Below are 27,623 nucleotides of genomic sequence, written 5' to 3'. Positions count from 1 at the left end.
TTATCACATTAGTAACTTTATCTGTGCTCTCTTTTTAGTGTTGAACCTACTTTTTTTTAAACTAACTTTATGACTGTGGCTTCTAGCTTTTTTATAGTGGAACTAAACCATAGAGTATGAGTGTTATCAATGGCTCTATAGTGTAAAAGAGTTATAGACTAACATTGTCTTTTGGCAAACTTGGCGCTCTCAATCTTCAAATTGAATCAAATTTACAACATCAATATGGCGGATAAATGGGAAAGTAAGTTTGTTTAAATTTTTAATAATTTTAGAGGCTTGTAATTTGTCTAAATAAGTCACGTAATTAATATTCTTTTTATAAAAATTCAAACTAAACTCTTGTTTTAAGACGTAGTGTAACGTCTACTGTCGAACTCAAAATGTACATGAATGTTTAAAATTAGAAAAAATTCAAATTTGTAGCAGATTTGACACTTATTTTCCAATAAATTATTTATGTTTGTAAGAAACCACTTGCTAAATGTCTAACTTTTCGTGAAATATAGTCAAATAATTGAATTTTGTCACTTCAAAATATAACTCGTTTTTTTAAAGATTATTTCTATTGCAGGTTCTCAAAGTGATGAAAGAGGCGCAACTAAATTTCAATATAGAATCAAAGATGAACCAATGGACACTGATTTGCCTGAAGAGGAAGAAAGTCCGCCTGCATTCGGTCTTGCTGCAGCATTGGGTCTCCACAGAGTCGGAACCAAATTACCGCCAAAACCTACGCCAAGTGAACCAGTACAAAAACTTAATGCTAGAGGGATGCCCGCTAGGATCAGGAAGAAAAACAGATTTATATTTGTTGACGATTTTATTAACACCTCTCCACCGAGACAATCACCTAAGCGAACACCAAAAATATTGGCAGTGAAGACTCCTAGTAAACACTCTAGTGCAAAAAAACAGAAGTCCCCAACGAAAACTCCTAGAAATAATGTTAGGACTGAAGATAAAAGTGAAAACCAATCACCAGATCGTAAGAGTGGTCAGCGCATTGGAATGAGGTTGAGGAATCTTTTGAAGTTGCCTAAAGCGCATAAGTGGGTCTGCTTTGAATATTTTTACAGCAATATTGATAAAACATTGTTTGATGGTGAAAATGACTTCATGATTTGCCTCAAAGAAACATTTCCTCTGTTGAATACTAAAAAGTTAACACAAGTTCAATGGGCTAAAATCCGGAGAATGATGGGTAAACCTCGACGGTGTTCTCAAGCATTTTTTGCTGAAGAGCGCAAAGAGTTAGACAGAAAAAGAAAATTAATAAGATATATCCAACAAAGAAAATCTTCAGATATGTCTGTTAAAGATTTGCCGAATGAAATACCAATGCAGTTGGTCGTAGGAAGTAAGGTAACAGCAAGATTACGCAAGCCACAAGATGGTTTGTTTACAGGCTGTATTGATGCTGTTGACACTTCTAACAATACATACAGGATAACATTTGAAAGGCCAAAATTGGGAACACATTCTGTTCCAGATTATGAAGTTTTGTCAAATGAGCCACCAGACACAATTTGTCTATCGAGTATTGAACAAAAATTTAGGCCACGCTATATAATGCAGGAAATTTATAATCTGCACCAACCATGTAATATGTCAAATAAACATAGCCAAGGCGACCCTATGATTGGATGCAGTGATTTATCAAAACACCTTGATTCAAATGTAGGTAGTTACCCGTTTCCTTTATTGGACTTGATAGTCAAGTTTACAAAAATATTACAAGCAAAGAGAATCAAAATTAACAGACTAAAAGAATACAATTGCGAAGCTGAGAAAAGAAAATCATTTGGTCAGAGAATGCCTGAAGATTTTGAAAGGAAATATGCTGCAGTTGTTATAGATCTTGAAAGAATGAATTCAGATTTGAATGTATACATCAATGACATACAGTCACATTGCCAGAAAATAGCCCCAGGTCCAAGTTTAGCAGCCATGTTAGCGCCTTCACATCTCAGAGAGAAATGTCGTGAAGAAGCAGCTTTACTTGTAGAAAAAAATAATAATGGAACAATTTCAGACACAAACACTGTAGATCTTATAACAGATCTTACCGCTTTAATGTTACAAGTCAGGAATCTTTCAGACTCTAATCAGAATGCCTATGAGTTGAGTGTTTTGAAAGGTACTATGGATGAAATCAAAATTAAATTAGAAGCTCCATATCAAAAACTGTTTCAAAATCACGTGGAGCCTCATATGCAAAGAATTCAGATGGGCTTAGGTCAATTTACATCTAATAGTTATGCACCTGGCACAATTCTACCAGGCGGACTACATTAAATAATATGTTATTCATTTTCATTAGTGCTTTGAAATAATTGATAGTATACCCAATTGAATATAAATGAATTTAAAATATATTACAGATACATTGTTTTATGTTAAGTAGACTATTTTATTTTGGTTAAATTTTATGCATTTTTATATTCTTCCTAAAAATAAAAGATTTTATGTATATAAAGTAGGTACTATACAATATTGTATTTGTGTGAAGCAAGAAATATTGATACAATACTTTATTCAACTGTAGATAGGCCTATCTATAATAATATGAAATAGTTTTAGTGGAGTAGTGCACTTGGATGAAACAATTAAATGTAATTATAAAATTTATTATTATTTTTTTCCCTTTAGAAATTATTATTAACACGACGAATTTCTATCATTTTATTTTTCACTAGCTGATTCCTGCGACTTCGTCCGCGTGGATTTACGTTTTTTAAAATCCCGTGGGAACTCTTTGATTTTTCGGGATTGTTGTCGTTGCTTGGTACCTACAATACCTAACAAAAAAAAGAATGAATGAAATCGGACTACGCGTTAATGAACTACAACTCAGTATACATTTTAACTTTCGTCACCTCTCCTACGGGAACCATGCTGAATTTCGGGATAAAAAGTATCCTATATTCTTCCTCATAGTATGACCTCAAATCGTACCAAGTTTCATTGGAATCCATTCTGTAGTTTCAGCGTGATGCGCGGCCGTGATACAGACAGACAGACAGATAGACAGATAGACAGACAGACAGACAAAAATGAAAAAAATTACAGTTTTGGGTTCAGTATCGATTATAGAGCACAGACCAATAACTTATAGGATAATTATAGTGCCCTCGAAAAAAAAATTTCAAAATATCTTCAATGTACAGAATTTGACCTGTTACAGTTTTATCTACACTAATATTATAAAGAGGAAAACTTTGTTTGTTTGTTTGTTTGTTTGTACTGAATAGGCTCAAAAACTACTGGATCGATTTTAAAAATTCTTTCACCATTCGAAAGCTACATTATCCACGAGTAACATAGGCTATATTTTATTTTGGAAAAAAATAGGGTTCCGTAAGATATTTGGGTTTTTCGGACACAAGGTGTAAAAAATCAACCAGAAAAGTTACTTATTTTGCGTACGCTGCCTAAACTATAAAAGATAGAACCATAAAATGTTCTAATTAATTGTAGATCTTATAAATATCTACAAAAAAGTCCGCGACACACTATACCCATCTATGTCGAGTGAGGCACAGCAACCATTTTTTTATTTAAAAATCTTGAATTTTTTTTGGACTACATTTAAACGCGTTTATTTTACTCATGCTATTAATCCTTATCAAAATAAATTATTTCATCACTAAGAACAGTTTATGGAGATAATATTTGGTCTTTGAATGATTAAAATTGGACGTTTGGTTTTGAAGTTATGGCGAAATTAAAATATTACGATTTCTGCTGCACGGCCCGTTGTCTACATCTACACTAATATTATAAAGAGGAAAACTTTGTTTGTTTGTTTGTTTGTTTGTTTGTACTGAATAGGCTCAAAAACTACTGGACCGATTTTAAAAATTCTTTCACCATTCGAAAGCTACATTATCCACGAGTAACATAGGCTATATTTTATTTTGGAAAAAAATAGGGTTCCGTAAGATATTTGGGTTTTTTCGGACACAAGGTGTAAAAAATCAACCAGAAAAGTTACTTATTTTGCGTACGCTGCCTAAACTATAAAAGATAGAACCATAAAATGTTCTAATTAATTGTAGATCTTATAAATATCTACAAAAAAGTCCGCGACACACTATACCCATCTATGTCGAGTGAGGCACAGCAACCATTTTTTTATTTAAAAATCTTGAATTTTTTTTGGACTACATTTAAACGCGTTTATTTTACTCATGCTATTAATCCTTATCAAAATAAATGATTTCATCACTAAGAACAGTTTATGGAGATAATATTTGGTCTTTGAATGATTAAAATTGGACGTTTGGTTTTGAAGTTATGGCGAAATTAAAATATTACGATTTCTGCTGCACGGCCCGTTATATTATATAAAGAGGTATTGTGGCTAATTCCATTGTACACAATCTCTAAACTAAACTAAAATGGCATGTCTAAATCTAATGCTATCCCTTTCATAATGTTGCTTGGGGAAAAGGATGGCACTAAATTTAGACCTGTTAATTTAGTTTAGTTTAGAGATTGTGTACAAGAGAATCGGCCCCAATGTCGTTAAGTTTGTTTGTAGGGGGTAATCTTTAGAACTACTGAACCGATTTTAAAAATTCTTTCACCAGTAGAAAGCTACATTATTCCTGAGTGACATAGGCTATACGGGATCTTTAAAAACCTAAATCTACGCGGGCGAAGCCGCGGGGATCAGCTAGTTATAAGTATATTGATTGTGAACCAGTGTATTTTACACCTGCAGGGTGATTCGCTAACACTGTCTGTGGTCTAACACAATGATAGCAGCCACCAAGCTCATTTTGACATTTTTAATCCACTGAAGGTTTTCTACGAAAAATTATTTTGATATCACTCAATGAAAGTAGCAATGTACATAGAATGAGCCAATGAATGTCAAATGAGCTTGGTGACTATCATTCAGTGTTGAACACTGAGTTAGCGAATTACTCTGCTGATCCCAAAACTGCAGAGGAAATTGATTTAGGATAAAATAAAACAATAATGAATGAGTGAGCAGACGTCATAGTATATCAGTGTTGTATATAAATAACATCATAATATACATTATACAGGAATGTAATTATTTTTGTAACATTTAGTCAACACAAGAGTTACATAAACATTCATTTTTTGCTTTGTAATTATACACAAAATTGTTCTTAATTGCCATTAATCATAACAATAATCATAAATTGATTAGTTGGAATGGATTTGCAAAATATTAAATCGATGATTTACAATAAGAACAATTTTGTACATCTAGGACCTAAAAGCAACCCAACACTGAAGGTAGCCTAAAATGTCTTCCACTTCTTATAAATCAACTTATTATCAATTATTAGCATACTGTGTCAATAAATTATGCTTTGTATTTATTCAGAGTATCAAGTAGCTCATCAGCATCTTCTGAAGTCTTCACTCTTAGAAGAATAGATGTTGGTGGGGGCTTTGAATCTGGAGTAGGCATGCAGACCATCATAACATTATTTTTACCCATACGCTGAGTAGGTAATGATGAACTCAATATCATATTGATTAAAACATTGCCCAAAGATGTGTTTGCTCTAACTAACAACTGATGCTTGCCAGTCTCCTCTATTTTCTTAATGTAAAGTGTGCCAACACCCTTATCGATGAAGTTGCCATCTTTCTTCACAAACACCTTGCACTTTTTGTCATATATACTATTATCTTCTGCAATTGGTTTGTATTCCACTTTAGGAGGCTCATCTTCATTATCCTCACCTTCATTGGAAGGTTCATCACTTTTCTTGATGTTGGAATTAAAAGCAAATGGTTTTCCAATACCAAATGAGAATGGAGTACTACTGTTGTTAGCACTTGTTGTGTTAGTAGAAAATGGAGAAGTGCTGGGAGTACCATTATTAGCACTTGTGGTTGTGCTGGTAGCAAATGGAGAAGTGGCATTTGATGGTTTTATCCCAAACGAAAAACCAGTGCTCTGTGTTGTAGCAGTTGCAAAATTATTAGCAGATGTAGCACTACCATTATTAGCACTTGTGGTTGTGTTAACAACAAATGAGGAAGTATTAGTACTTGATGGTTTTATCCCAAAAGAAAAACCTGTGCTGGGTGTTGCAATAGTTGCAAAATTATTAGCAGCTGTAGTAGTAGGTGTATTAATTCCGAAGGTAAAGTTGGATGTTTTGTCTATTGTTGAGCTTGGACTTAATGAGAATACAGAATTATTGGCTGCAGGGCTATTAGAAAATAGCGTGGAGCCTAAGATTTTTCCAGATGTAGCTGGACTTTTAGCTATTTTATTATCATCTTTTGTATCTGACATATTTTTAGACGAAGGCTCTTTACTTTTTTCATATTCATCCTGGATATTTTTTAGGTGTTTTTCATAATCTCTAAATATTGGAGTTAAAATACACAAAGGTGTCTCTTCAACATGTTTTTTAATCCATGCTGATACAGACTCATTTAAACCCTTCAGATTATTGTAATAAACTAACTCTTTTTCATCTTTAACAACCGACTGTTTCACTGCTTTATTAACTTCAGTAGACTGTGGTGAACTAGTAACAGTTGTTTTAAATCCGGTTTGATTATTAGTTTTAGTTGAAAATGGGGAGTTGTTATTATTAACATTTGCAGAGGGCACTCCAAACAAGGTGGAAGAGACTTGAGAGACTGGTTTTTCTGAAGTTGCATTTAATTTCATGGTAAAGTTAGTAAAGGGTGTGGAACTTTGAACTGAAGACTGTCCTTTAAATGGACTATCATTTACTGTTGAATCTGGCTTTGAAGAGCTAAATACAGATTGTGTAAAAGCAGTGGTGGATCCAGTTCCACCAAATATTGTGGATTCTGATGTTGGTTGACTAAAAGCTGATTTTGTAATGGGCGTTGTTGTTCCTGACAAACTGAAGATTCCACTACTAGGACTAGTTGCTGGCTTAGTGATCATAGAACTGGATGAAACTGATGCTGTGTCACTTTTGAGAGTTGAAGATTCATTATTAGATTTGCTTCCATTTGTTAAATTAGCTAGGAAATCAAAGGATGGTTTTTGTGTTTTGTTGAATCCACTAAATCCACTGAAGACTGGTTTTTGTGCCTGTAACACAAGAAAACAACAAATTGTACTTCAATAGACTTTATTGTGATTTTTATGACTAAGAAAATATGTATAGGTAAGTTCCGCAAATGTCTCATTAACATCGAAATGACGTCATATTGACGTATTTTTAAATAAAAATATACCATCAGCTTGAAACTTCAGTCTAGTGCTGACGTCACTAAAATGGTGGCCACGCGCATTAGCAATTGGCGGGACTTATACCTACTTACATAACATCCAAACTTAATATCATAAATGCAATAGTGTGTCAGTCTGCCTGATAGAATTTCACAGTCCACTTTCACTGTTTATCCAACTTTGATGAAATTTTAAAATATAGACCACTTTTGGTCCTAGAAAATCAAAGATTTCCCATTCTTCAATTTAAAAAAATCTAAATGCACATCCACAGTTTATAATGTTTGTCAACCCTGGGTTATAATTCTGTCTATTAGGTAAGTACTTAATATATTATTTCTTTCAGTCTGTTTCCTATAATGCCTATTCCTTGTATATACCTACTAGTCCCATCATCATCAACCCATCGACAGCCCACTACTGAGAACTGGTCTCTGCTCAGTATGAGAAGGGCTTAAACGTCTTATTCACCATCCATCCCGCCTGTACGTCAGCTCAAGGCAGCGGTACTGGATGTAGCACACAGACCATCGTGCACGCATCAAGCGTGATCAGAATAAATCAGTATTTAAACGAGAGAGAGAGCACTCACGTTACAAAACAACCTCTAAATGGTAAAATCTGCTGTATAGCAAGTCCATTCACCATCAAGCATGCACGACGCAGGACGACTCTGCTGTACGTCCGCGCTATTAATAACAACAATTAATAATAATTATCGATGTACAGCAAGCCTATTCACGGTCTTTTTGCATCGTGCATGGCCTTGGCGGGACATACAGCAAGATGGATGGTGAATAAAGCGCTTTAGGCCATAGCTGCCACGCTGACTCAGTGCTGATTGGCAGATTTCATAATATATATCTTTGAGAATATAATGGAGAACTCGCAGGCATGCAGATTTCCTCACAATGTTTTCCTTCACCTTTCCTTTAAAGCAAGTGATACTTAAACGTATATAGCTTCAAGTTAGAGATGCGTGCCCAGGATCGAACCCCAGACTCGCGAATCCAGGCCATTTAGTCAAGCATTAGTCTAGTCGTCTACTATTGAATATGCCCTATGTATGCGCTGGGTAAATAACATACTTATTGGGATCTAATAAATTATTTACATTATAATTAACTAAATAAATTAGGTAGGTACATACCGCATCACCCGAAGCTAGTGTCCGCCTTTTTGCGGTTCGTATTACACGTTTCTCAAGAACTTCTTTTGGAGCCATTTTAGAATCACCATCTTCCTCCGTTTCTGCTGCCTCTTCTTGATCCCAATTATCAGGCCCCAGTTGAGTCGTTGCTTGTCTTTTTGCAGACATTGTTAGCAAAAAAGAGGCTCTTCCGGGGTCTCAGTACATTATTTTTCAGCACTTATAATACGACACTAAAATGCGAATACGATAAGAACGTATGGAAATGTAGGTAATCAAGTAATTTCCCTGAAACAAGGATCAATTTCTACATTAAATTTAACCAAAAAATAAGTTTATAGGTATCAAATCAAAACCGCATAAAAAGAGGTATTCGGCGTAAAACGTAGTGATTAGATATACTCTTTGTCCGGCGTAGTCACAGATTAATAGGGATACTAGGTACGGGCGTAGTGAAAGTGATTATATCCTCTTGAGATTAATCTATGCTCTTTGGTGAAGCCAAAAGTGAGCCCCATGTGAGCCCTGTGGGTGAGCCGTAGATAGAGTAATAAAGCTAGATAAAAGAACATTTACTTTCTCATTTACACTAAAAAGAGAGCACAGATAAAGTTACTACTGTGATAGTTTAATTATAATTTTAAGTAATCTCTTTTGGCCTTCTGTTATACCTAGATTTAAATTTAAATAATAATTATGTATTTACGCTGTTGATTACTTTCAAATAAACAAAAAAAAAAAAAAAATCAGAAACGCAGGTAACCTATTTTTTGTCCCTAATCGTGTAACCGATTTTTTTCAAGAATACATACAAGGAATACCTACAACTTTAGTTGCAAAACAAACTTTGAGAATTCGTGGCGTCATTGTATTTCTCATTAGTTATTTACTTGTTTTCACATAAGAAACGTTTAATAGGTACAAATATTGTTGATCGGTTAATACAAATACTGACTACTAAACATAGTAACAATTATTGTCGTGTTTTTCATCGTTACGTCGTGCTATCGCTATCTCATACGCGGTTACACAGTACTTTAATCTAGCTTTTTCATTCAATCTACGGGGTGAGCCAACTAAAAAGTACTCTGTGGTCTTTAGCCTAAGCACAAGCTTACGTGTGGCCTACGTAGTGACACTTTGGCCTATGGCTAAGTATTACATTATGCCGGCTCCAGACAGTCGGCCAACGCTCCAACAACCAACAAACGTCAATAGTGTGGACACGATCAAAACCGACTCTACACATATCTCCATCCCCAAACATAATAGAGAAGATTGGCAAAAATTTAATTAATGCATGCAACTTTAAAACAGTGCCATTCGGCTAATGTTGAAAAACTTTTCCTTTTTTTGGGAAGTGACACGGCCGACCGTTGATCTCTTTCCCTATAAACACGGCTTTTTTACCTAACGTACACGGCCGCCTAAAAATTTGCATTGGCAGCACCTTTTTTCCCCCTCTCGTGAGGAAAATTCATCATGGATACCACCGGCCACGGGGGTGCACAGTGGTTATGTCGGACTAAAAACCTCACAAAGTTCCACCCCACCGCTAACGACGGAGCACAAGGGACCAGCAACGCCTCGTTACTCCGCCAGCGGATGTCCGCAGTGTCCGCCACAGCAGACCCACCACTGGGGCACTACGTGTCCCCAAACACCGCCAGAGGCATGCCGGAACCACAGCACGCCAACCAACCCGAGGACCACACTGTGAGCCACGGACCGTCCCGTGTCCATCATCCACAGATTCTGTGGATGATGGACAGGCACAGATCCTCGCATTGGCAACACCTTGGCCAACTCCTTTGATCTGGACACGATTTACCACAATTCGGAGCGATCACGCGCCAACATCGCCAAACATGTAGGTAGGTAGGTACGAACTATCTCTCCTCCACATGTGGAAGGTTCGATGAACAGTTGGAGCATAGATTAATATGTATACCTGAGTTGGAGTGTTGGCCGACTGTGCGGAGCCGGCATTACAATTTACATGCTATGCTTCTATTACATTCGGTGTATTACATGAAAATTACAACCAAAGTACTCTGTGATTACAACTATACACCTAATTAAATATTAAATAAACAATAACAGGCAACAGCTGTGAGCTACTGCAATCACCAGATTTTAACATGGAACTAGAAGAAAGTTTAAGATCTAAGTTAAGTGATTGTTTCACACAACAATTGAGTGAAATAGAGTTAATAACGTGTATGTATCCTAATAAAGAGGAATTATGTTTTACTGATAATGTTCTCAGGGATATGAAACACTTTGTAAATCATGAGACATTATTTAAACCTAATCATTTGGATTTTACTTTAAATCTTTTTAAAGACGGTTTAAAATTGGAAGTGTCAATAAATTTACCTAGTTTTTACCCAGAAGAGGAACCTGATATTTATGTAAGGTGTAATCAATTAAACAGACAGCAGGAAACAGCTTTGAACACAGATTTGTCTATTTACTTAAAAGATAATCACTTTGGAGAGCCATGTCTGTACACTGCTATATCATGGATTCAAGAAAACCTTGAAAAATACAATACAACAATAATACAACCAAATTCAAGCACAGTTACTACTGATAAAGACACGACACGTGAAGAAAAATTTGCAAGATTGTGGATCTTTTCACATCATATTTATAACAAAAGGAAGAGGGAAGAAATTACTAAAATGGCAAGAGAGTATAAATTGACAGGATTCTGCTTGCCTGGAAAACCAGGAATAATCTGTGTAGAGGGTATTGAAGATGATTGCAATGAATGGTGGAAAATCATTAAATCTATGAGTTGGAAGAAAATTACATTAAGGAAAACAGAAATATTCGACTTATCAGTTAAAATAGAAGAGCAAAGATTTAAGAATTTTGAAGAAATACATTTTCAAAATCCCTCATCAAAACGCAGTAATCATGCTGATATGAGTGAATTTTCAAAATATATGGAACAATTTGGTCTGACTCGAGCATTTAACGATTTTTTTGGGCTATGCAATAGCACTTGACCACTGACAATTAATGATTTGTTTTATGTAAAATAAGTAGGTATGTGCCTACTTTCCTAGTACTTACCTACCTAAGTATGTAATAGTACATTTCTTCCACTTGCTCGTAATTTGCTACTTTACCGAAGAAAGGTTTTCACTACAGAGGACTGCTATCGGGTCTTTACTGGCCGCACGCCAACAATTTCCTGTTGACTGTTGACTGTAATGGAAATTGCTTGCTGGACAGTTTCATACTGATGACGAGGTTCTTTATGGTGTAGACTAAAATAAATTGAGTATTTTTAGGTAACTAGGTACACGATATTATTAATATTCTGACTTATATTAATAAAATCGTATATATGTATTGTATATAACTATATTATTTTAATTTTAATTTCTTTTATCTATTTTTAAGTAATTTTTTTAATACTTTTTATTTATTGAATTAGGTATTATATCCTTTTTATATATTTTTTATTATTATTGTTTTTTCAATCTTTCTAATACATATTTTTTGGTAACTATTAATTTTTTTAATTGATTTTTTACTCTTTTTTGTATCTTTTGTAATGATTTTTTACTCTTTATTTTATTTATCTTAATAAACTTTTTTATTTTTTATTAAAATTTTGTAGGTAATGATTTTTTCATTCTTTTTTTCATCATTTTGCATCTCGATAAATCCTGAAAATATCATGCATATCAATTTACCTTACACGACACAAGCTGCTAGTGGGCATAGCGACAGTACACGCGTTCCATATGAGGGCGGACTGACTGTGACTCGTAGAACAACAGTCACTGTGTCTTCTTCATTCTTATGAATTCCTGGTTCTTTTGGGCGACTTTTCATACAAACTAGTACCTACATTTTGACTAAAAAGTTTTCCTATATTGGATTTGAAGATGATCCTTTATTAATTTTGCAAATTGTTATTCGGCCAATTTGAGTTTTTTTTTACTGGTACACATACATAACAATATACATCTTCATATGAATTAAAACTTTGTTTCTTCTATTAATTTTTTATTGATTCCTCGCAATTGGAAGAAAAGTACTATACGATTCTCGGCCGAAATTAGCGATTATCAACCTCGTTTTGTTTTAAAGGACTCGGCTTGCGCCTAGTCCTTTCAAAGTCACTTGTGAAGTCCTCGGTTTCGTCTCGGCCTTCCAATAATACTCTGCCAGTAATCGCTTTATTTCAGGCCTGGTATGTAATCTACTATTTCTTCGACTTGTTCGGAATTTGCTACTATAGGTACTGAAGAAATGATTGGTTGTTTGTCTGTGGTCTCTTAAAACGTAGATTACTTCAACCTTGTACAGTGCGACAAGGTCATAGGTTCGTTCGGCGATAGTAGATAATCTATGGTTCGGCGCGTGGCGAAAATTGGAACTAACGCCGTCAAGTGTCCAAGCCTTTTCCTTTGTTCTATTTATTCTAAGCCTTTGTTCCATTGTTCTCCAACAGCGCCCCCCCTGTCAATGTCATTCAAGTGCCAAAAGAGCCTTGTCGCACTGTACACAGAGTACATTGCATCAAAGAATACATACATTGAATGTACGGATTAGATACTCTTTGCTTTACTTGCTATTATATACATTTCTCTCTTTGTATTACTCTCCGTTACAGTGCGACAAGGCTCTCTTGGCACTTGAATGACATTGACAGGGGGGCGCTGTTGGAGAACAAAGGCTTAGAATCATAGAGATATCCGAATATAGGATATTCAAACAAGAACAAAGGGGATTCCTGACGGCAACGTTAGTTCTGATTTTGGCCTGACGCGCCAAGATAGCCTTGTCGCATTGTATCTACTATCTAGAGCCTACTATTAGCCTAACTATATTATATCTAATAGGTAGGTACCTTGCTTACAGTGCGACAAGGCTATCTTAGTGCGTGGCGAAAATCGGAACTAATATTTTGCATTTAGCTATCTCGCTCTAATAGTAAGTGTCACAATAGGGCTACTTCTAATAGTCCTTATTCTGAGAAATATTCAGAATATTCTGAGCATTTGTTCTCCAACAGCGCTCCCCTGTCAATGTCATTCAAGTGCCAAGAGAGCCTTGTCGGCCTTGTCGTACTGTACATAGGTACCTTGATAGGTTCCTACCAGAGGTACCTACTCAGACTGTACCTACCCATAGACAATGTAATATTCTTAGCCTGAGGCCTGAGAATATAGGGCATACCTAGTGACGGCATAGTGATATTCTGTGCGTATAGCTACCTACCTAGGTACCTATCATATATAATGTACTCTGTGGTACCTATTTAAAGCAGTACCTACTTGTTTGTAAAATGTAAATATTTTTATGGTTTTTACAATAAACTGTGCACTTTTGGTGTGTGAAAATGGAAGTATCAAATGAAATAAAAGAAGATATTCGGAAGACACAATCGGACTTGAAAAATGCAATACGAATTCATCAGGTAAGATTAAACTAGGAAACGTATTATTTTAGTTCGCGAACAAATGGTAAAATTTTTATGTTACGTAGGTACCTACAACTCATACATAATTAATTAATACAGAGTTCCAACTTCCAAGTCAGTATTATTTATGAATAAATTCGGATTTTATTTATTTAAGTGTAAAATCGAGTATAGCTTTAAATAAACTCATTTTCAGATATGGGTAGCGCGTTTACAAGAAGATGAAAATGTAAGCATAGTTCATTATTTATTGTTTTTGTAAGTAAATAAACGTGTCCTAACAATGTACCTATTTTTATTTTTCAGAATATACATGTTAAAAATAAAGTCAGTGAAGCAGAAAAAGATATAATTTCTATTAGTCAAGCACAGGTAATTGTATTATCATATCAGTCTTAATCCCTATAAAATAGAAATGACAAAATCTTTATTAGTAAAACGCAGTACAGTATATTACATTGGAATCATCATCATCATCGTGTGCCTTCTTCGAAACGAAGTTTGGAGGTCATCATGCGAAAAGCTTCTCTATTTAAAGCCGCCAATTTTAACTTTGGGTAACTAAGTCCCAGTTAAAAAAAACACGATGTATAACAAAAACCAAAATAGTATTTGTAAGTGTATATTAATTAATACTTTCAAATTTTTCTTGTAGAAATTGGTGGTTGACAGACTCCGCAGAGAATTAGAATTATATCAGCAGCGCCTTAGGGCTAGAAACAGGCAGATTAATATAGAAAATGATAATAGATATGTTGCCCAACAATTAAGAGACCATCAACTACAGTATCGTAACAGAAGCCGTACAACTTCACTTTTGAAGCCTTCCGTTCTTAATGAGATACAGATTAAATCTGAAAATATTAATAATGAAACAAATAACGTTTCCGATTCTGATAATGAAAACAAATACAATGAGAAGGAGAATTCACACAGCAGTGAGAGAGATGATAGAGATAAATATCAAAGGAATTTTGCACAGCTGCCGAACATTGTGCAAGATAGCAGAAGCAACTTTACTAATGCACTAAATACAGTCAAGGAATCTTGTATGTGAGTAGTACGGACATTAATTTGTAGAGATATATGCAATATACTAGATGATGCCCGTGGCTAATTCCACGTGGACTTCGGTTTTTAAAAGTCCTGTGGAAACCTGTGTAGCCTTAACAATGCAAAACATAAACAAATCTATAACCTTTTAAATAAGTATTTTATTCAAAATTCAAGTTTTAATTTAATTTTGCGGCGGCTAACGTTGATTTATTGCCATCTCTTTCTCCATTCACTTTCACCACCCATATTATAAATGCGAAAGTGTGTTTGTTTGTTGATTTGTCCTTTAATCACGTCGCAACGGAGCAACAGATCGATGTGATTTTTTGTATGGGTATAGTTAAAAGCCTGGAGAGTGACATAGGCTACTTTTTATCCTGGAAAATCAAAGAGTTCCCCACGGGATTTATAAAAACCTAAATCCACGCGAACGAAGTCGCGGGCATCAGCTAGTAGTAAATAAATTTGTCCTTACCCGTTAGCTATATAAAAGTAACAATCTGTCTTTCTCACAACTTTTGGCTTGTTTCTAGCCGCTTAAACAAATGAGACTATTATTTTGTAGTGGTAGCAAGATTCAAGAGCAGGAGTGGCAGGAGGAGAGATCAGATTCTGACTCATCACGCGATGTATCGCTGACCCCTTCGCCGCCCCCTTTGCCTGAACCTGGTGAACCCATTTCTAAGGAGATTTTTCTGAGGTACACAGTTAGTGCAGGGTTCCTAGCTCGGATATTATATGCCTACTGACTTATTAGTTCCTGGAAGTTAAATAGTCTCGTCTGACCTACTATGCAAGAGAGAGTTCGCGTAGGTATTGTTGCACGCGCTCGTGCACTGTGTACGGATTAGCACTCACACCTAAAGGTACGGACAGACGTGCTCAAAAAAAGCGTGCTTTTATGCTAGCTTAATGTTAGCATGCTCATGCAACTGTTCACATTTGCCAGCAATAAGCATGCTTAAATAAACTGTAGAGTTATATGTTGTATGTTGTACTGAGTACATGCTAATAAGCAAACCCTGTTCAGACGCGCTCGGAGCACGCCCCCTTCTACCCGCGCCTCAGGTAGCATGCTCGAAAATCAAACGTCGGTTGATTTTTGAGCATGCTCGAAATAAGCATGCTCATTACATGACACACGTGCTACTAATGAGCACTTGCTCAATAAAAGCATGCTTTCGTGCTAGTAATGAGCACGTCTGTCCGTACCTTAATGCAGATGGCGAACGCGGGGTGCGGCGCGGTGCTCAGACTGGTCTGTTCCACTCCCTCGCGTCGCACTAAATGACGCCTAAAAATGCTATTGCGACGCGTCTTGCGGTTAACTTCAAGACCGACTATTTAATTGGCGTGGACCAATGTGCATGAAAGAAATAATTTAGCGAAAACTGCTTTTTGTAAATTCGTTTTTTGTTGTTACCATTAAAACTGTAGAGCTACATAAACATACCAGACAAGTGCGAGTCGGTCTCGCACACGAAGGATTTGCCATCGTACAAGGTATACCTAACACTTTTATGTAGAACACCTGCGCCATCAATTACCTTTATTATAAATGCGAAAGTGTGTTTGTTTGTTGGTTTATTGGTTTGTTGGTTTGTCCTTCAATCACGTCGCAATGGTGCAACGGATTGACGTGATTTTTTGCATGGGTATAGATAAAGACAGACATAGAAAGAGTGACATAGGCTACTTTTTGTTCCGGAAAACCAAAGAGTTCCCACGGTACTTTTTGAAAACCTAATTCCACGCAGACGAATTCGCGGGTATCAGCTAGTATATTATATCTGATTTAGTAGTAAATTAATTTTTTCGTAAACAATTTTTTTTTGTGATGCGACCACAAATTCACGGGTTTGCGGATTTTTCCTTTACTTGTGCTGTAATACCTACTTGCCTGCCCTAAAGGTTTTTTGACAGAAACGACGGAGAGACTGACAGATGGACAGACAGACAGACAGACAACAAAGTGATCTTATAAGAGTTCCTACCAGGAACAAAATGCAAATTAAAAAAATATTTACAAAATGAATTTTAGTTCATTTTGTTAGGATTGACTATGCCAGTGTTATTACTTACCTAATTTATGCAATTTTTCTAGGCTTCTTGGTTTGATTATCCCCGCTCAGAAAGAAATATTTGAAAGGAAAATAAATGAACGACGGAAAAGATCTACAACAAGTACAAATAAGAATGATTTCCTTTACGGCAACTATGAGATGCTGCCGGTAAGTAACAACAAATTATCAACATTTTATCTACATACTTTATTTAAAAGGTTTGTTTTACTAACTTTGTATTATAATTTTTGAGATTCTTAACAATAGTCGCTGGCTTCCAAAACCATGAAAAATTTTGTTTGCTTGGGCATACCTTGTTGTCATATATATTGATGCTGAAATCACAATACAAATTAAGTAAGCAGATTCCTGGAAATCATTCCAATGAATTCCATGCTTGCAACCATGCACAGTAGGCTTGGTACAAGTTTACACTATATATTTAAATAATGTTACTAGGATACCGAAGAAAAGCCAATATGTTGTCAGGGCCCTCTTTCCCACTGGGCACTCTGGGCACGTGCCCAGGGCCCACGATAGATAGGGGTCCACTAATCGCTGCCACCAAATCACCAAACTATAAACGACGGACCGACATTTTATTACCGAAAAACCTATTTAAGTAATATTTATTTCTATAAAATCTATGGTCAAAAAGTCCCTCTCAAACATAGGACCATAGAAATTGTTAACCAGTCAAGACTGACTTATATCCGAGCCTTCTTGTTTTTACCTACTCTGTCAAGATCATAGGGGCCCCGTTATTCTGATGTGCCCAGGGCCTCCAATAGGTTAAAGACGGCTCTGTATGTATGTTGTAAGATACGATGCAAAATAGTGTTAAGAATAAAAGCTAGCGGCCAGTCAGGGTTATGAATGTAGTCTCTTACCGGACTGAGAGAACGCGCTCCGATGCTGGGGTCCCCCTCAAGATGTACACGAAAGTAGGGAACAGAGAGAGGAGTCTAGCCTAATGTGTATTAAACATTGTTTCAGAAACGCAAAAAATACAATCAATTTCCGTATTTGCAAAGTCACAGCGACCCACCACAAACACGCTCGGCGAAGTTACGGAAACAACAGGTAGTTATAACATTGTAACATGTTTTTAATATACATTTGTAAATATCACGTCGCACCGTATCAATCAATCAATTATCAATATTGTTTCAACTCAAAAACTTGCTTTTGATACATACAGGGTGTAACCAGAACACTAGCACTAGCACTTCTACGGGATGAAAAATGTTTTGTTTGAAGGCGTACAATTATACAATAAGCTCCCCAGTGACATAAAACACACAGTCTTTATAAACTTATAAAAAACTCATAAATTACATTAACAAAAATAACTTTAACATAAAAAAATCCATATTCTGCTACATTTATATTTATATATAAATATAATTAATATCTACTTTCATACTAAACTCACATACACGACTATAAAAATAAAAATAAAATACATATTATACATATAAATATACTTAAATATACAGTGTATTTGTACAATTGTACAATTGTGTACATTTACATATTATAAGCCCTTTACTATAAATAATACATACACATAGGTACAGAAAATACTACTATGCCAGCGGTATCTAGTCTCTAATAATCCATGTTATGTCCGTGCCATTCGCGCACTCGATCGACTTGCTTACTTTGTAATAATTTTATTTCTACCCACTTTGTTTTGTATAAAGTCGCAGTTGAAGTGTGGATAAGATACCTACTGTTAATTTGTTAAATTTCTCATGTAAGTGAATTTAATTCTTAGTGAGAATAAAGTTCTTTAACCGTAAAAGCTTAGCGTTATTGTTATACTATCTAAACACAATCCAATACCAATAACCATTTGCCTCATTTTGTAGTTTTAGTGATTTAGTATTTTTCAAACCCACAATGTATAGCATTCAAAACTGGGGTCAATGCCCCACCTACGACGTGGCGATGATTCCGAGTGACCTACTTACTCAAAGTTCGTTGACCTGTACCGTCAATCAGATGTTTTATTGGCAATATATTGTGAACTTTTACAAAACATAGGAATTTTTTTTTCGCGGTTTTTTTTTGTGGTACATTAGTAATCATCAGTACTATCACCTATATTCGTTTTTGCTAGCGTTCTGGTTACACCCTGTATAACCTCGGTGTCTGATCCCTGACTCGATTGTCTGTCCGGGAAAACTAGTAACTATGCTTTATGCAATATTCAAAACACAATAATTCGTCGTAGATTTTAAAAATCAGTTTTTCTTAGTTACTAAAAAGTGCGAGTCGGACTCGCACTCGAAAGCTTCTGTACTATCATACAAGAAATAACAGTTTTTTTGTGATGTAACCACAAATTCAGTTTTAGTATTTTTCGCTTTACTTGTACCATAAGACATGGCTATCTGCCAAAAATGATTCTAGGTCAACGGGAAGTACCCTATAGGTTTTGATTCCCTTGGCCTTGATGAGTTTTGACAGACACGACAGACAGACAATGAAGCGATCCTATAAGGGTTCCTTTTTTCTGGAGTTACGGAACCCTAAAAAAGTGTTTTTCGAGTTGAAATAGTTTTGATCTCGGAGTGTGACATAAGTGCAAAAATAGTAAAAAAATTCGTAAAAAAGTAGGAATGTTGATGTTGAATTCAATTTTCAGAGTCAGAATAAATCATCTCGTGAAGGGTCTCCCTCTGGTTCGTCATCTGAGAACAAAGCAGGTATTAAACGATATTATATTATTTTATTGTTAAAAAAACCGTCAGGCTCGCGCAATGAGGGTTCTGTACTACAGTCGTATTTTTTCAACAATTTGCACGATAATTCAAAAACTATGATGCATAAAAATAAATAAAAACCTGTTTTAGAATGTACAAGTGAAGACCTTTCATATGATACCCCACTTGATATAGTCACTCACTTCAAAAGTTGAAAATACTAATTATTAGTTCATGACCACAATTTTTTTGTGTGATCTAACCCTAAATTCACGGTTTTCAGATTTTTCCCCAAATGTCAGCTATAAAGATCTACCTACCTGCCAAATTTCATGATTGTAGGTCAACGGGAAGTACCCTGTAGGTTTCTTGACAGACAGACAGACAACAAAGTGATCCTATGAGGGTTCCGTTTTTCCTTTTGAGGAACGGAACGGAAAGGTACGGAACCCTAAAAATGAATTAAATTCACTTGTACACTCTATAGTACGCGACAGGTCGAGACTCGAGATAGCAACCGATGGCACCCGCACGTCATCCGCGCTATTCCGCACCGGGTTAGCGCAGGGGCTGTGTGCGTGTGTGGGGCGTCCCCACCCCGATTGCTATCTCGACCTGTCACTATACTTACACAAATATCAAAGTGCAAATTCTACTTATTAGTATTAAAATAATATTTACAGACCTGCATTTAATAGCCATGTTAAACATCACAATTGGCGGAACATACATACATATTTTAATAATGGCGCTAATTCTATTGTACACAACCTCTAAATTTAACCCAACTGTCAGGTTTAAATCTAATACTTGCCTTTTCCACAGGAAGCATTGTGAAAGGTATCCCTTATATATTATACCTACATTTAGAATTTTAGATCTGTTGTACAATATAATTAGAACCATTGTATATCTTTAATGTGTCCTAGGTTGGAGCAATAGTAAGCCGGCCTGGGTTGCGGCTCTGCCAGCCGGGCTGTCGGTAGAACCTGTATATACACCTACTAAAAAAGTTTGCCATGGATGTGGCAGAAATGGTAAATAAATTCTAAATTATTGTTTTGTGCTGTGACTGTATTTCTTTGATTTAATGTAGCTTGGAAATTCAGAGCTGTCAAGCTAGTTAAAAAAATGGGTTGGCAGCGGTTCGTACTTTGCAAACTGGGTAGGCACGTTAAATAGAACCAGTTCTCTAGTCTAGCCGATATTATACTGATTTCTAGTTTACAGAATATCTTTCGTTTTCATATTCAGAGGTTCCTCAGCGCGATACACTGTCTGTTTATACTAATTTGACTGTGCCGATTTTGCACATAATGAAACTGATATTATTTTCAGATGTTCCGTCGCTGCTGGTGTGGTGCGTGTCGTGCGCCGTGTGGCAACACACTGGATGCGGCGCGGAGGGCTGCTGTGCTGGTTGTAGCGCGCCGCTGCCGGACCCCACCGCCTGCGCCAGCACGCCCACACAGAACCTTGACTTGTATAGAGGTGAGTGACCTTCCGTCGCTGCTGATGTGGTGCGTGTCGTGCGCCGTGTGGCAGCACACGGGGTGCGGCGCGGAGGGCTGCTGTGCTGGTTGTAGCGTGCTGCTGCCGGACCCCACCGCCTGCGTCAGCATGCCCACACAGAACCTTGACTTGTATAGAGGTGAGTGACTTTCCGTCGCTGCTGGTGTGGTGCGTGTCGTGCGCCGTGTGGCAGCACACGAACTGCTGTGCTGGTTGTAGCGTAACTTTGTAGTATAATAAAATATGACCTTCCTTGATGAATCCATCAACGATGGGCTTGGCTAATGCCTACCGGTTATGTAAGCGGATGTAACAGGCGGGCGGCCTCAACGTGAGACGTATAAGTCAGGAACTAGTACCCTACCGATCAGTGTAAGAGAGAATTTTATGATATTGAATACAGCCTAACAAGATTACTCCTTTAGCACATCGGTGCATTCCGAGTTCCATTTGTGCCTTTGACATAAAGGCGGTTGGCTTTGAGGACAAAATCCGGTGATGTGCTAATAGCGTTATTAGCTATTTGTGCGACGTACTATCTTGCCAATTTATGATGTTTTCTTGGAGTGGTATTTGACATGTCTTGTATTTTTTTTAGATAAACTCGCGGAACGGAAACGCTTGCAAGAAAAGAACATCGAATTGTGTGTAGAGTTGCGTAAATTGGAAGCCCGGGCGGCTACATTAAAGGAGAATTTAGACGAGCACAATGCGGAAAAGCGGCAATTGTTAGCGGACCAAATCAAAACGCAAAGGAACCTCCAGAAACTATTAGACTTCATAAGCCAGTTCAAAGAAACGTCCATTAGTGTCAGATCAACGTCTGCCAGCGAGTCTGGCAGTGAAGCTAGCAAAAGCAACGAAGATTGAGATGGTAAGATTTTTTTTGTACTTTTGTTTGGTTCCAGCTTCAGTTTTCCCCTTCAATTTTAATATGGGTACCTTCAAGTCAAGAGTGAATAGGCATCTTCTAGGCAAGTGCGCTCGGCTGCATCATAATTGCCAGCAGGTCTGATTGCAGCCAAATGCTAGTCTATATTTAAAAAAATTTTATTGAATAAAGGTTTATACAAACTACCTATAGTTCGTGGAATGCGATGCCACAGATAGCAATCGGAGTCATACATTTTATATGAAGGCGTGCACACTGTCTTTTGAGGTGCGCTTCGATAGTACTATCATCACGCCATAGCTTAGTCACAGTTCACCATAGGGAATTTATAACAAAACTTCCAGACTTCTGACGAGAGGCGTCAAATGTAGACAGGCGACATTTGACGCTAGGTTGCTTATGAATCGCCCATTTTTCTTTGATTCTCAAGAATTTCACGTCACCCATAGCCTAAATATTGACATACCGTCGTATCAGGATTAAACCGAGAGTTTCCTCATTCTAGTTCACTCTGCCATAGTGTGTTAAACAATACCCCAAAAAAATCAAAACGAAAAATTATCTGCTCCTAAATTAATTTTAGTGACATTGTTGCTTAATCTCTTGATCCTACACTGGTACTGATTCTGAGCACACCTAAATTTTAGAGTATTCGCATCCTCTTCTTACTAATGTAACATGAAAAGAAAAGCACAGACATAGTTTGACAGTTTTTCATTCAAACCTCCCAAACAAAAAACTCACGTGCCAGTCTTGTTTGTGTCATCACGATGATTAAAGTTCCTGCAATCCAATCAAAAACTGGCCAAGTGCGAGTCAGACTAGCCCACCGAGGGTGCCGTAGCTTAGAGACGGTACTTTTTGAGTATAATATTTGCTATAAAGTTGGGTAAGCATTATTATATTTCAAAAATTCATAGTTTGTGAGCTTGATGGATGCGATTATTGAATATTTTTACCGTTGATTTGATTAGCTTTTCTAGGGTACCACCTATAGTTGAAACTTTAAATCATGATAAAATAATTATATCAAAAATTTTCAATGTTTATTTTTGTATTTGTTTCAGATACGCTTAGTGGTAAATGTTGTGTGATTATATCAATTGTTATATTTTTTTTGTGGTAGAATAATATTCTTATTTCAAATGGAAATATGTAGTAGAAATTTTTATACGTAATCGGGTGGATATGTTAGTAGTTTATTTTATTAATAAAAATGAAATAAATAAAAAACATATCAATTGTTGCCATAAAACGTAATAAATTTGTCTTAAGTAATTAATTAATTGTTTGAGACATTTTGATGAAGCTGTCTCAATATTATACTTGTACAATTACTGATTTTATATTTTTTGTTGTAATATGTTGCATTGTAATAATTTTAAATACTTACTAAAAATGATTGTTTTGATAACATGATTAAGTATTTAATAATATGCTTATACTATTTATATTGTATATAAATAAATTATCTAAATATATAAAAGAAAAAACGTGATTGACTGACTGACTGACTGATCTATCAACGCATAGCTCAAACTACTGGACGGATCGGGCTGAAATTTGGCATGCAGATAGCTATTATGACGTAGGCGTCCGCAAAGAAAGGAATTTTGAAAAATAAACCCCTAAGGCGGTGAAATAGGGGTTTAAAATTTGTGTTGTCCACGCGGACGAAGTCGCGAGCATAAGCTAGTGTATTATAATTTTTATAAATAAGAAAATGTGTCTGTCTCATCTGTGTTTTTTTGCAAGAATTCATTGCCCATCCGTTTAACCGATTTTGTCGAAATTCGGTACAGAGATAGCTTGCATCGCAAGGAGGACTTATGTCCCTTCTACTACTACTTTCGGTTCCGGCAAATCAAATAGTTCCCACAGAGCTTAAAAAAACCTAAATTCATGCGGACGAAGTCGCGTGCATTATCTAGTAATAATAAATTGTACTTTTTTTTAAGTTAATACCTTCTACAGATTTCATTTTAATCAAAATGTTTTGTTAAGAAACGTAATAAAAAATTTGCAGTTATTTGTTTAGTTAAGTTTAGTTTGATTTAAGAACGTTTTATAAGCTGATAATATTTAATTGCATGGTAAACAAATCCCTTTACGAAGTACATGCCACTGCATAAATATTTCGGTCCGATTTCAAGAAAATATTATAGATATTTGGATAAATACCGAACAGCCATTTTACTTTGTATTCGGATCATAGTCTGCACGGAAATTGCAAATTTCGGTTATCTTAATCACTATTACAGAATCTTCACTTTGTGGTAAGTCATTGAAGTCATAGAAGCGATTGCTATCGTCATCTGTACCCATAACCCAGTTTTCCTTACCTAAATAATTTTAAATACATATCAAAAATTGCGTGACCGGCAGGAATCGAACCTGCATCTTCTGGGTTCGTTGGGTAATTTCCTTACCTATTTTAAAAGGTAAACAAATAGCAGAAAGACTTTTTGGAGAAATGCGTAAGCGCCACGAATTGATCGACGCTTAAGATGCTCTGTAGTTTGGCTATTCAGTTGTTTGACGGTTTCATTGTAGCTCGCGGTAAAACGTCCCATGAGGCCGTGCACAGCGGCTCTCTTAGCCATTTCTGCAAGAAAGGGTTTATTTACCTTTAAAAAAATATACATGTTAGTTTTAGTTAACGCAAAAACCGAAACACGTGTCGAATATTTTTACATAAATAGTATATATAGTACCTATATACAAAATTTCAAAAATATTTAATGAAAATTTACGAAGTTTTAAGATTGTGTTGAGTCGTCCTCGAAAAACATGGTCACCGCAAACGAGCGGCTGTGAGCGAACGGGACGGCCACTATGGTGCGAACGGGTCGATTTCATATCAAAATTCAATAACTTTTAAACTACTTGGAATATTGAAATCAAATTTGGAATGATAGTAGATGAATAATCACAGTTTTATATTTTGTAAAGATTTTATTTATTATTAAAACATAAATATTTAAATTCGAGTAATAAAAATGCAGTAAGCAATTTATTGCAGTTTATTCATAATATTATTTATTCTATAAATGTAATTAAATTAATTTATACATGATTATTTATGCGTGAAATAAAAACCGTGTATTTAAATAATTAAAACCAGCCAAGTGCGAGTCAGGCTCGCGCAATGACGGTTCCGTACTACAGTCGTATTTTTTCGACATTTTGCACGATAATTCAAAAACTATGATGCGTAAAAATAAATAAAAATCTGTTTTAGAATGTACAAGTGAAGATCTTTCATATGATACCCCATTTGATATAGTTATCTCACTTCGAAAGTTGAAAATACTAATTATCAGTTCATGACCACAATTTAATGTTTTTTGTGTGATCTAACCCTAAATTCACGGTTTTCAGATTTTTCCCCAAATGTCAGCTATAAGATGTACCTACCTGGTAAATTTCATGATTCTAGGTCAACGGGAAGTACCCTGTAGGTTTCTTGACAGACAGACGGACAGACAGACAGACAGACAGACAACAAAGTGATCCTATAAGGGTTCCGTTTTTCCTTTTGAGGTACGGAACCCTAAAAATATCAAAACATAATAATATGTATGTAGTTAGTTACCGATTTCAGCATCTGTTGGCTACAGATTATAATAAAAAAATAATCAAGATTATATTTTTAATCCTGATTTGTTTCCAGAAGTGCCTTAGCTTCTTCTTCCAATCCCATGACTTTACGTACCTTAGACGAACTCATACTAGAAATGTATGGGTCTGAGGTATATCTACATGAGAGTATGCATCACATCCTCATTCGTACATACATACCACTCATATTCTTGTACATAAAAATTCATTATTTATATGTATTCTAAATTTTTACGGGTGAAGTCGTGGGTGCTGGCTAGTGTAAATAATAACTAAGAGACATTAAAACTTAAAAAAATAAAACTTAAATTCTAAAAATGAAATAAGGCTAAGAATAACATACGGTGAAAAATAAACGGCAATATTTTAATACTGCCACTTAGTAGTATAACGCTGATTTTTAAAAGGGGGGCAGATTGGGGCAGCCAATTATTATATTTTCTTAAAGTACATTAATTTACTAATAAGAATACCATAATATCCAATCATCGGCAAAATGCGCTAATTGTTAAAAGTCGAGCTAAACATTTTATATGCACTATTTTCGGTGACATTAATTCCCAAATTAATTTTATATATTTTCATATTGAAATTAAATACAATTAGCACTTTAATATTTAAATGGATTACAGATTAAGCGAATAAAATAAAATAATCAATAGAATCATCAATTAATTTTTTTTTAATGCTATCTAAGTTTCACTTAAAATTACGTCTTAAAATAGTTGATTGAAAAGACTCAAGTTTGAGGTGTCATAATAAATTAACAGAAAGACTAGTAAAAAAAAACTCTGCGGGATGAACAAATATAGGTTTTGAGGAATTAGAAACAATTGTTGTTTTATTTATGTAAGACTATTGGAAAAATTGAATTTTGATATGAAATCGACCCGTTCGCACCATGGTGCGGCCGGCGCGGCGTGGACGTGGGCGCTCCCGCTTGCGCGGCTCGAATCAGCTGGTGCATGCGGTCATTCAACTAGGTGTTCAAACTTGCAGGATTAGCCCGTACCCGTACGCGTATCCGTAGTAAAAATCGAGGGTTCCGTACTATAATCGTATTTTTTCGACATTTTGCACGTTAATTCAAAAACTATGATGCATAAAAATAAATAAAAATCTCATTTAGAATGCAAAGGTGAAGCCCTTTCATATGATACCCCACTTGATAAAGTATCTTACTTCGAAAATTGAAAATACTAACTTTTAGTTCAAGACCACAATTTTTTGTTCGTTTTCGTAAACAATTTTTAGGGTTCCGTACCTCAAAAGGAAAAACGGAGCCCTTATAGGATCACTTTGTTGTCTGTCTGTGTCTGTCTGTGAATTTGTGGTTGTGATGTAACCACTAAAAAAAACTGTAAAAATTATTGCAATCGATTCTGTTTCTGATTCTGAACAAACTACTTTCAGGTTTTGCGTATACTAAAACTAACGTTGTAAATGGTACATTATGGTATGATATGATAAATATAAGTTTAAGGTATGTATGGGAAATATCAAATTTTGGTGCTAGGACCACACAAGTAAAATTATTTTTTAATCTGCCACCGAATCAATAATTTTTTTTTTGAAATCGGAACGGACTAGTGGTTAGGGAGAAAATGGTTTTTTCATAAATAGACAGACATACTACTACAGGTTAGCCATGTCTTTGTTTGTATTTTTCGGTAAGATTGATCGATTTTTATTTACGTCGTTTATAAACGGTTGATTGTTAAATATTTTTAATTTGAAATGAATTGGCTAGACAAAAATTGTTCAGTATTGAGTCGAGATAAAAGATACACTAAGTATTAAATGTAAATTATATTTCGAAATATTTTGTGTATTTTGTTAGGCATGTGACATGTCGCTCAAAGGACCAAAAGGGTCTGATGCGTTCAGCGGATGCCGGCTCGGGCTAACATGTAAACGCTGTTGGTGAATTTCGCCAAGATACTTGTGATATAT

General features: G+C 35.7%; 4 protein-coding genes across 4 annotated transcripts; 3 read left to right on the top strand and 1 right to left on the bottom strand.

The window, feature by feature from the left end:
* Positions 1 to 137: 137 nt before the first annotated feature.
* On the top strand, positions 138 to 2,631 carry mip130 (Myb-interacting protein 130). The gene is made up of 2 exons (XM_034969515.2): positions 138 to 244; positions 575 to 2,631. Exons 1-2 carry the CDS (start codon positions 226 to 228, stop codon positions 2,296 to 2,298), a joined length of 1,743 nt encoding a protein of 580 aa, XP_034825406.1. The 5' UTR covers positions 138 to 225; the 3' UTR covers positions 2,299 to 2,631.
* Positions 2,632 to 4,992: 2,361 nt separating this feature from the next.
* Nup50 (nuclear pore complex protein Nup50) lies at positions 4,993 to 8,768 on the bottom strand. Its single transcript, XM_034969514.2, has 2 exons — positions 8,367 to 8,768; positions 4,993 to 7,075 (listed from the first exon to the last, which is right to left on the bottom strand). Exons 1-2 carry the CDS (start codon positions 8,532 to 8,534, stop codon positions 5,348 to 5,350), a joined length of 1,896 nt encoding a protein of 631 aa, XP_034825405.1. The 5' UTR covers positions 8,535 to 8,768; the 3' UTR covers positions 4,993 to 5,347.
* Positions 8,769 to 10,308: 1,540 nt separating this feature from the next.
* Positions 10,309 to 12,385, top strand: LOC117983205 (RWD domain-containing protein 2B). Its single transcript, XM_034969687.2, has one exon. It carries the CDS (start codon positions 10,508 to 10,510, stop codon positions 11,381 to 11,383), a length of 876 nt encoding a protein of 291 aa, XP_034825578.1. The 5' UTR covers positions 10,309 to 10,507; the 3' UTR covers positions 11,384 to 12,385.
* An 871-nt stretch (positions 12,386 to 13,256) lies between these two features.
* Positions 13,257 to 25,212, top strand: LOC117982798 (uncharacterized). Its single transcript, XM_034969221.2, has 12 exons — positions 13,257 to 13,812; positions 14,012 to 14,044; positions 14,122 to 14,187; positions 14,471 to 14,868; positions 15,437 to 15,571; positions 16,976 to 17,102; positions 17,931 to 18,017; positions 19,588 to 19,648; positions 20,575 to 20,682; positions 20,984 to 21,136; positions 21,756 to 22,031; positions 23,117 to 25,212. The coding sequence occupies exons 1-11, from the start codon at positions 13,735 to 13,737 to the stop codon at positions 22,025 to 22,027; spliced, it is 1,518 nt and encodes a 505-aa protein (XP_034825112.1). The 5' UTR covers positions 13,257 to 13,734; the 3' UTR covers positions 22,028 to 22,031; positions 23,117 to 25,212.
* Positions 25,213 to 27,623: the final 2,411 nt, after the last annotated feature.

This window comes from Maniola hyperantus, chromosome 6, assembly GCF_902806685.2.
Source record: "Maniola hyperantus chromosome 6, iAphHyp1.2, whole genome shotgun sequence".
Taxonomy (NCBI): Eukaryota; Metazoa; Arthropoda; class Insecta; order Lepidoptera; family Nymphalidae; genus Maniola; species Maniola hyperantus.
The sequence above is the reverse complement of the archived record's forward strand: the minus strand, read 5'-3'. Positions and strand labels throughout refer to the sequence as shown.